This window comes from Myotis davidii, unplaced genomic scaffold (assembly GCF_000327345.1).
Source record: "Myotis davidii unplaced genomic scaffold, ASM32734v1 scaffold847, whole genome shotgun sequence".
In the NCBI taxonomy this organism is placed as follows: Eukaryota; Metazoa; Chordata; class Mammalia; order Chiroptera; family Vespertilionidae; genus Myotis; species Myotis davidii.
In genome coordinates, this window is record NW_006298049.1 from 167440 (window position 1) to 178741 (window position 11302).

At 38.9% G+C, this 11302-nt stretch overlaps 1 protein-coding gene across 1 annotated transcript in view; it reads right to left on the reverse strand.

Annotated features, from left to right (window-relative positions):
- The window catches only part of L2HGDH (L-2-hydroxyglutarate dehydrogenase), a 37647-nt gene that overhangs the window by 26165 nt on the left and 180 nt on the right, over positions 1-11302 (reverse strand). Inside the window, exons 2-4 of the mRNA XM_006773794.2 lie at positions 11275-11297; positions 8011-8126; positions 7183-7334 (exon numbers count right to left, since the gene is read on the reverse strand). Of these exons, the coding sequence (XP_006773857.1) occupies positions 7183-7334; positions 8011-8126; positions 11275-11297 (291 nt within the window). The remainder of the gene's footprint in view (positions 1-7182; positions 7335-8010; positions 8127-11274; positions 11298-11302) is intronic.

The window sequence follows — 11302 nt, forward strand, 5'->3', positions numbered from 1 at the left end:
AGGAAGGGAGAGAGATAGAGAGTCAGAAACATCGATGAGAGAGAAACATCGATCAGCCGCCTCCTGCACATCTCCCACTGGGGATGTGCCCGCAACCCAGGTACATGCCCTTGACCGGAATCGAACCTGGGACCCTTCAGTCCGCAGGCCGACGCTCTATCCACTGAGCCAAACCGGTTTCGGCAATATATATATATTTTTAAAAAAAGAAGTTTCTTCCCTAACAGCTCCCAGCAAAGGAAGGCACAGATGTATATTCCCAGGTAAATGAGAATTTACAAATTACTATTTCATAGCAAGGAGTCAACACTTAATAGAGATAAGATAATACTCTTAATCAAGGTGTAAAGGTTATTTAAATCAACAAATAACTAACCTTAAGAACAAAAGTGGAATCAGAGGACACTAAAGAAAATAAAAAGACGCCGAAACCGGTTTGGCTCAGTGGATAGAGCATCGGCCCGCGGACTGAAAGGTCCCAGGTTCGATTCCGGTCAAGGGCATGTACCTGGGTTGCGGGCACATCCCCAGTGGGGAGTGTGCAGGAGGCAGCTGGTCAATGTTTCTCTCTCATCAATGTTTCTAACTCTCTATCTCTCTCCCTTCCTCTCTGTAAAAAATCAATAAAATATATTTAAAAAAAAAAAAAAAGAAAATAAAAAGACAACACACTGAATGGGAGAAAATATTTGCAAATCATATAGGTGATAAGGGACTAGTATCCAGATTATATAAAGAACTCTTATAACTCAACCAAAAAGACTATAAATACAGTTTTACATATTTTTTCACTTCATACCATGTCAAGACCATTTCCCCATATAATTTTTAAAAATCTTGATAGCATCTTTAGTGATAACAATGAAATTTTATTCTTTTAAAAAATATATATTTTATTGATTTTTTACAGAGAGGAAGGGAGAGGGATAGAGAATTAGAAACATCGATGAGGGAAAAATATCGATCAGCTGCCTCCTGCATACCCTCTACTGGGGATGTGCCCGCAACCCAGGTATATGCCCTTGACTGGAATCGAACCTGGGACCCTTCAGTCCGCAGGCCGACGCTCTATCCACTGAGATAGAGCTATCCACTGAGACAGCCCAGACCGGTTAGGGCTGAACTTTTATTCTTAAAACTTACATGAAAAAGACTTAAAGGGAATATTGTGAATAACTTATGCCAAAAATTAGGTAACCTACATGAAATGGACAAATTCATAGGAAGGCACAAACTTCTGAAACTGACTCAAGAAGAAAATCTGAATAGACCTATAACATGCAAAGATATTGAATTAGTAACTTTAAAACTTCCCACAAAGATCAGGCCCAGGGACTATACTCATGAGTGCTACCAAATGTTTTAAAAAATTAGTACCAATTCTTCATAAACTCTTCCAAAACACAAAAGGGAAGGGAACACTTCTTAACTAATTCAGTGAGGCCAGTATTAGCCAGATACCCAAACCAGACAAAGATTAAAAACAAAACAAAAACCCCCCCACAAAAACTGTGGACCAATATCTCTTGTGAATATTGATGTAACAGTCCTGACTAGTAAACTGATGCAGCAACATACAAAAAGGATTATATACCATGACCAAGTGAAATTTACTGAAGGAATGAAAGATCAATTTAACATCCAAAAGTCAATTAATGTAATATATTAATAGAATAAAAGACAAAAACTACGTAATTGCTTCTATTGAAGCAGAAAAAGCATTTGAGAAAATCTAACACCCTTTTATGATTAAAAAAACAACAACAACACAACTCTCAACAAATTAGAAATAGAAAAGAACTTCCTCAATCTGATAAAGGGCACCTACAAAAAAACCACAACTAGCATCATACTTAATAGTGAAAAGTTGAATGCTTTCTCCTTAAGATCAGGAAAATCACAAGGTTGTCCACTTTCATTGCTTTCACTTTTCAACATTGCATTTGAGATTTTACATAGGGAAATTAGGCAAGAAAAAATATAAAAAGTAACCAAACTGAAAAAGAAGTTAAACTATTTTATTTGTAGATGGAATGATCGTACATATAGAAAATTCTAAGGAATCCACATACCAGAAGAACAAATACACAGAAACACCTATTAGACTAACACCAAGGTATAAATTTAACAAAAGAAATGCAAGACCTGCACAATGAAAAATACATAACACTGTTGAAAGAAATTAAAGGTCTAAGTAATGAAAAGACCTCCCATGTTCATAAGATTTAATATTGTTAAGATGGCAATGCTCTCCAAATTGATCTATAGGTTCAATATAATCTCTATCAAAATCCCAGCTGCCTTTTTAGAGCAACTGACAAACTGACTCTGAAATTCATATGAAAATGCAAGGCACCTAGAATAGCCAAAACAATATATATTTTTTAAATGTGTTGCTTTTTTATTTTTAAAATTGAATTCAGAGAGGAAGAGAGAGATAGAAACATTGATGAGAGAGAACATCAATCGGCTGCCTCCTGCATGCCCCATATTGGGGATCAAACCGGCAACCCAGGGCAGTGCCCTGACCAGGAAACGAACCAGTGAACTCCTTGTGCATAGGATGGATGCTCAACCAACTGAGTGCCGGGAGCCAGTCCATCCTTGCTGCTTGACACAGTCGCTGCAGGGAAGAAACATCTGCACAGCATATGTTTCAAGGGACCTGGCGTATATGACATACTGTTCTTAATGTTTGCTCACCTTCTTGGCGCTATGTGTTTTAACCAAGGTCACCTCTCCGAGAAAGGTTGTTTCCCCAGGTAGGGATTTCCCCCTGAAGTTAGGGAGGGAATAAAACCCCTTAACTAAGTGCCAGGCGGGTAGTTAATCACTTTAACTATGAACAATCATGCTTAAGCTACATAATCTTTACTCCCTGGAATGGAGATAAGAAACGCCCTAACCTTTGGAATAGAGATTGATAGGATTGGAATCAACTGGTATAAATACAGATGTAACAAGACAAGAGAGACACAGAACTCAGAGACAGAACTTAGAACACAGAACCTTAAATGAGATATTGTGTTTTAACTCATTAGTGGGAAAAGGTTCTCTAGGCCATCCCCAAATCACCCAAAGAATCATGGTTTTAGAGTCCCATTTCTGATTCAATGCAATCCCTATCACAATCTCAGCTGTCTTTTTTGCCAAAATTGCCAAATTGATCCTAAAATTCACATGGAATTGCAAGCCACAACGGTTAGCCAAAACAATCTTGAAAAAGAAGAACAAAGTTGGAGGACTCACACTCCTTGATTTCAAAACAAAGAGTTACAGTAATCAAAATAGTGTGATAGGATATAAGGATAGACATATATCAATGCAATAAAGTTGAGAATCCTAAACATACCCTCTGACATTTATGCACAATTGAGTTGTGATAAAGACAAAAAGCAATGTAGAAAGAATAGTCTTTTCAACAAATGGCGGTAAACAACTGGATCGACACATACAAGACAATAAAGCTGGACCCCTTCCTCACACCGTATACCAAAATTAATTAAAAAGTGGCCCTGGTTGGTATGGTTCAGTTGGTTAGGCATCATTCAGTGTACCAAGAGATTGCTGATTCCTGGTCAGGGCACATGCCTGTGTAGTGGGCATGATCCCCAGCAGGGGGTGTGTTCAGAAGGCAACCAACAAATGTTCTGCTTTCACATCAATGTTTCTCTTTCCCCCTTCCTCTCCCTCTAAAAAAATCTATCTATCTATCTATCTATCTATCTATCTATCTATCATCTATCTATCTATCTATCTATCTCAGGTCCTTTATATATTTTAAGTGATCATATGCTGGAGGTACAGGTGCAGAGAGTGAGGCAGGAAACTGCTTCTAGTGGCAGGGCAGTAGGCTGGCTGTGAAGGTGTGAAGAAGTCCCTAAAGCAGCCCAAGAAGCAGACGAAGAAAATGGGTGAAGTGGTAAGGCATTCAAGCAGAAACAGAAAGAGGGGCAAAAGAAACTCAAGGAGCTAAAAGTTAAACCTGTGGGAAAGAAATGCCACACATGGGGAGATTCCACATTTGTAATTAAGAATTCTGGCAAAAAAATAAGCTGTTCCTTGTACCTGGGGCAATGGTGATCCTTAATTCCATTTCTATTTAAACATCTGGATTCTCTGCCATAACATGTGTTATCACTTATAGCTAGAATGAAATGTTGTCTTGAAGCCTGTTGTACATTTAATAATAAACTTTTGTAAAAAAAAAAAATCATACTGTGGTTCCTCTTCTCTTTCATTCTCAGCCATTTCTATCTCAGCTGGGAAGCAAACCCAGCCTAAAATCCTGCCAAAGTATATTCTGCAGTCTTTGTTCTACCCCAAATTCTATATCACCTGGCATGAAACCAATTCATCTGGGGGAAAAGGAAAGTGATGATAGACCTAAATGTCAGAGCTAAGGTTGTCACAAAACGTTTCAAAGAAAACAGGGGAGTAATGTCCAGCCAGTGTGGCTCAGAGGTTGAGTGTCAACTCAGGAACCAAGTCACCAGTTCGATTCCCAGTCAAGGCAATGCCCAGGTTGCGGGCTCGATCCCCAGCAGGGCCATGCGGGCGGCAGCCAATCGATGTTTCTATCTCAGAGATGTTTCTATCTCTCTGTCCATTTCCCTTCTTCTCTCTCTAAAATCAATAAAAACATATTTTTTAAAAACACACACAAAAAATAGGAGTAATTTTTTATGATCTAAGATTAGGCGATGATTTCTTAAGTGTGACACTAAAAACACAAGCAACAAAAGAAAAAGAGATAAACTGGACTTCATAAAAATTAAAAACTTCTGTGCTTCAACGGGTACTATCAAGAAAGTAAAAATTGCCGAAACTGGTTTGGCTCGGAGGATGGAGCATCGGCCTGCGGACTGGGGGGTCCCAGGTTCAATTCCGGTTAAGGGCATGTACCTGGGTTGCGGGCACATCTCCCATAGGAGATGTGCAGGAGGCAGCTGATCGATGTCTCTCTCTCATCGATGTTTCTAACTCTCTATCTCTCTCCCTTCTTCTCTGTAAAAAATCAATAAAATATATTTAAAAAAAAAAAAGTAAAAATCTACAGAATGGGAAAAAAACTTTAGTAATATTTTTTAAATTACTATTACTATTGCCATTACTATTATTTTATATAAAAAATATTTTAATGTTTTACCATTATTTTAGTAAATATCTTGTAGCTAATCAGGGACTGTATCCAGAATATATAAAGGACACATACAACTCAATAATGAGAAGACAAATAACCCAATTTGAAAAGTGAGCAAAAGTGTTTTTTTGTTTTTATTTATTGATTTCAGAGAGGAAGGGAACGAGAGAGAGATAGAAACATCAATGATGAAAGAGAATCACTGATCAGCTGCCTCCTGCACACCCCCCACTGGGGATTGAGCCCACAACCTGGGCATATGCCCTTGACCAGAATTGAATCGCAGACCCCTGAGTCCGAAGGCTGACATTCTATCCATTGAGCCAAACCGGCTAAGACTGCATCTCTTATTTTAGTTGTGAATTCTTTCACAACTAACATCACTGGCAAAGCCTAACAAACAGAGAGATCCAAAGTGCTTACAAAAGAAATCGACTTTATTTCCAACAGAGTATCAAGAAGTTGATTTCTTAAGTGTGACACTAAAAACACAAGCAACAAAAGAAAAAGATATAAAATGGACTTCATAAAAATTAAAAACTTCTGTGCTTCAACGGGTACTATCAAGAAAGTAAAAATTGCCGAAACTGGTTTGGCTCGGAGGATGGAGCATCGGCCTGCGGCTCAATGATGAAAGAGAATCACTGATCAGCTGCCTCCTGCACACCCCCCACTGGGGATTGAGCCCACAACCTGGGCATATGCCCTTGACCAGAATTGAATCGCAGACCCTTGAGTCCGAAGGCTGATGCTCTTTCCACTGAGCCAAACAAGCCAGGACTGGGCAAAAGATTTGAATAGACATTTTTTCAAAGATAAAAGAATAGCCAATAAGCATATGAAAAGATGCTCAATATCATTAATAATTAGGGAAATGCAAATCAAAACCACAATGACATATACCACTTCACATCGAGGATGGCTAAAATAAAAAAGACAGATAATAATAGATATTGGTGAGGATGTGGAGATATTAGAATCCTCATTAATTGTTGATGGGAATATAAAACAGTGCAGCACTTTGGAAAACAGTTTGGCAGCTCCTCAAACGTTAAACATGGAGTTACCTATAACCCAGCAATTCCACTCCTAGGTACATGTCCGAGGGAAATGAAAACAGGTCCATACAAAAACCTGTATAATACTCTCTGGTTTCTCTTCAGATCGCATAAATCTTTCGCCTTTTACAAAAATCTGTATAAATTCCATAGCAGTGTTATTTATAATAGCCAAAAGGTGGAAACAACCCAAATGTCCAACAGCTGTAAAATGGATAAACAAAATTTGGTATACCTACATAATGAAATATATAAAAAGAATGAAGTATTGATTCATGCTACAAATGAATGAACCTGAAAAATATTATGCTAAGTGAAAGATGCCAGTCACAAAAGACAACATATTGTATGAATTCATCTACATGGAATGTCCAGAATAGTCAAATCCAGAAAATATATTAGTGGTTGCCAGGGTCTGGGAAGAACTAGGAAGTAGGGGGAGTGGGGAATGACTATCAATGGATATATGGTTTCTTTTTGGGATAATGAATATGGTCTAAAATTAGATAATGGTGATAGCTACACCTTCTATGACTACACTAAAAACTGAATTGTATACTTTTAAAGGGTGAATTGTATGGTATATAAATTATGTCAATAAAGCTGTTACTTTAAAAATTACATGGAATGTCCTGGCTGGTGTGGCTCAGTAGGTTGGAGCCTCATCCTGTACCCAAGTTTCAGGTTCTATCCCCGGTCGGGGTTCATATGGAAGGCAACCGATTAATGTTTCTTTCTCACATCAATGTTTCTCTCTCCCTCTTCCTTCCTCTCTCTATAAAATCATTAAAAACGTACCAAAAAAATCTTTTTAATTACATGTAGTTACACCATCTTTTTAAAAGTTATTCTCTAATATTAGATTTTACAAATTACTTGACGTAAAGAAAGAAAATCCAGGGTTTTAAAAAAATTCAACATTAAACATCGTTAAGAAAATGTTAGTTATAAATAAGTCGAGGTCCTAGTAAAATACCATACCTTGCCACACTGCTTGTAAGAAATTCCCTTTTGGTTACAGTACTCATAGATGAGGGCTGCACCTTGTACACATAATTTAGCTTTTAGAGATTCCGGTTTATAATAAATTCCACTATGTATGACACCACTGTTATGTCCAGTCTGGTGAATAGCTACCAAACAAGAGAAACAGGATAAGAGAAAATAAATGACTCATACAAAACCTAAGAAGTGGGGGAACAAACATATTTGAAGCTATCAGACCACATTATTTAAAATTCTTACAGCCAGAGCACTGGTAAATTCCTCTAGCCGGCATCTTTGTTGACTGTTTCACATCCCTCCAGCCCACCTTTGATTTTAGTTACAACTTTGGTGCACAAACTCACCTCTCACTTCCAGCAAACCACTTCAAGGGACCATTATGGTTCTCTGCATTCCACCCCAGGGCTTTGTCTAATGTTGGGAAAGAGAACTCAACATTTCTAGAGGCAACCCTCAACCAATAGGGACAGGAGCTGATGGATAAATGACCATGATGCTGGGAAATGTTTATGTAGCGCCTCCGAGGTCCCAGTAGAATCAAACTCACAACTTCAATAAGGTACCCTCATGTGGCTCTCCCTCCTTCCCTGTTTACTATCCCACTCCCTCACGCCTGTCTCCTAGAAAACCTCTCAAGCAAATCACCTATACCAAAGTCCTAGTCCCAGACTCTGCTTTATGGAGAACTCAAACTAGCCTACTAACATTGACACTCAGCATAACAGATGCAGATTTGACAAAATAAGCGGGGGTTCCGGATAAGCCTGAAGAGCAGCACTGATAACATACATCAACCATACATACCTAATTCTTTCTCCTTTTCCAGGACACCAATGGAAAGTGCTGGATGTCGCAGGATGAGTGCTCTGGCAGAGGCAAGCCCCACAATTCCACCACCGATAACGACTACATCAAATGAGCTTCAAGAGAAAGCACTTTTAAAGTAATGCACGTTTACAGTAGACCTCATCCAACTTCACATGCAACAGTTTTATCATCTATGGACAATTAATTAAACTATTAATTTGTAATCATTAAAAGCAAATATTTATTGGGTTTTGTGCTATTTGGCTTCATGCCCATGAAGATACCCTTCAAAGTTACCTGCGTTGCTGGTCAGTAGTATAACCAGCTCCACCCAGCAGGCAGGGTGGCTAGTTGATCAAGCTGCTCTAAATCCCCACAGTACACTGCCTGGGCCAGCTACATGTGTTAAGCATCACACTCTTCTCTGCCATCTATTCTTTTAAAATTCAAGTGCAGTATTCTTTTAAAAAAATATTTTATTGATTTTCTACAGAGAAGAAGGGAGAGGGAGAGAGTGTTAGAAACATCCATGAGAGAGAAACATTGATCAGCTGCCTCCTGCACACCCCCACTGGGGATGCGCCCGCAACAAAGGTACATGCCCTCGACCGGAATCGAACCCGGGACCCTCTAGTCCGCAGGCCGACGCTCTATCCACTGAGCCAAACCGGTCAGGGCGAGTGCAGTATTCTTGAGGATTAGCTAACACATTAAGCCTTCAACACCTTGGTATGCAACAATTTATCTTTTTTTCTGCTAAAAAGAAAACAGCCAGTAGGTTCAGAACCACAATTTTAGCCACGACAAACCCTGATTATACCACCATTTTAAAAATTAGGAAGGCCTTGTAAAGTCTAATGCAATGAGGAGTGTAAAAGATTCCTTTTAGCACTGACCTTAGGTTTTAGAGAAATATGGACACTTTTGCTTCTTCCTCTCCCCCCATTTAATCCCCTCCTGTATTATATTATTTTGATGCAAATCTTAAACATCATCTGTAATTATTTTAATATATTATTTCTAAAAGGCTTCTTCAAAACACACACAATACCATTATTCTAACTAAACAAAATTAACAAAACTGTTTTATATAATCAAATATTCACTATAAAACTTCTGGAAGAAAACACAGGAAAAAAATCTTTGTGATGTAGGGCTAGGTGAAAGTTTACACCAAAAACATGATCCATGAAAGAAAAAATTGATAAGCGGTACTTCATCAAAATTAAAAACTTTTGCTCTGCAAAAGATCCTGTTAAGAGGATAAGAATAAAACCAACAAATTGGGGGGAAATACTTGCAAACCGTTTATCTGACAAAGTACTCTATCTAGAATATCTATTAAGAACTTTCCAAATAAACAAGCCATTTAGAAAATGGGAAAAAAAGATATGAACAAACATATCATCAAAGAGGATAGGTATACAGGTGGCAAATAAACACATGAAAAGATGTTCAATTCCATTACTCATTAGGGAAATGCAAATTAAAACTACAATGACAGATCACTACACTCATATCAAAATGGCTAAAATTAAAAAAAGTGATTATACCAAATGCTGGTGAAGATGAGGAAGAACTGAATCACTCACATATTACTGGTAGGACTGTAAAATAACAGTCACTCTGAAAAAAGAATATGGCAGTGTCTTAAAAAACTAAACATGTACTGTAGGTCTTAGCGCCTGCATTTATCCCAGAGAAAGGAAAAATTATGATCATACAAAGACTGTACATAAATATTTATATCAGCTTTATTTGTAGCGAAAAACTGGAAACAACCCAGATATCCTTCAACTGGTGAATGGTTAAAAAAAAGTGATACGTCCATACCATGTAATGCTACTCAACAATTAAAGGGAATCACTATTCATATAGGTAACACTTAGATGGGTCTCAAGGTGAAAAAAAAGCCAATCTCAAAAGATTACATACTGTGTAATTCTACTTACAAAACATTCTCAAAGTGAAAAATTATCGAGCTGGGGAATACATTAGTGGTTGCCACAGGTTAGGAAGTGGTTAGAAAGGTGTAGAGATGGGATGTGAATATAACACAAGAGATATTTTTGTATTGACGGAATATTTGTTTCTGAATTGTGGTGGTAGTTACACAAAATAACACATAATTGCATAGAAACATACACACACACATATGAGTGCATGTAAAACTGATGAAATCTGAACAAGGTTTATGGATTGAACCGATGTCAATTTCCTGGTATTGATATGGTACTATAGTTATGTATGATGTTATCATTGGGGTAAATGAGAGTGCTGCTTTGTTGCAAACTTCTATAAATCCATAATTATCTCAAAATAAAAAGTATAAACAAAACCTTCCCTAAGTCTACGTTTCTTCCCTTAAGAAAAGCTTCCCCAAATCCTATCCCATTCTAATCCCCTCCAATACAGTAACATACAGCAACCAGAGTAAATTTTTGAAACATCAGCATTCAACCACTCCCTCTTCTTAACGACCCTTTAAAAGTTTCCCAACGCTCTTAGAATAAAATTCGCTGTGAAATTAAAATAAAATAAAACCCCTGTTGTGAGGTAGCCCCTCTCCTGGTGTCCTTCCACACCATCTCTGATGCTAAGCTCCAGTCACACTCAACTTCTTAATTCTCGAAACTGCCAAAGCTTTCCAGCTTCGCATAAACCATCATCTCTAAAGAAAGCAGAGAAAAATCGTGGTTCCCAATGTGACCTCCAAACTTTAAATCACAGGACACTGGATTCTGCAGGCTTCGATCAGCCACTGAGCTGCTTTTCAGTGAGGTAACTCTGCGCAGTGTCTGCCTGGAACTGATTGAAGACTGGATCCAGATCTTCCAAGCAGCACCCGAGATGCCAGCTAATAAACAGCGTTATTTGATTGCTTACAGCGGGCAAGGTCCTTGAACGCTCAAAACGATCACCTGCGGGCGAGCCCAGGCTCCCATTCATAACCGAACCTTCAAGGAGCTGAAGCAAACCCGCCCGGAGTGAAATAGGACCTGGAGGGGTTGTATGCAAAGACAGGCTGTGGTAGCCCTCTACTCAGCACTCTCTTTCTTCTCCTCCCGCCCACAAACACGACGAATAAATCCTGCAGGTGGCTCCTGAGATCCGAGCGTGGAGCCCGTGCTCCGCAGGATCTCGACCTTCTCTTACGCCCCGGGGCAGGGGAGTAAGAAGCACCTCCCCCGGGCGCAGGTCCAGCAAGAAGCACCTCGAAGATGCAGCGTAGGCGGTGGGGGCGGGCCGGCGGCTACTCACCTAGTGCTGGCACTGCGGGCACCCTGGC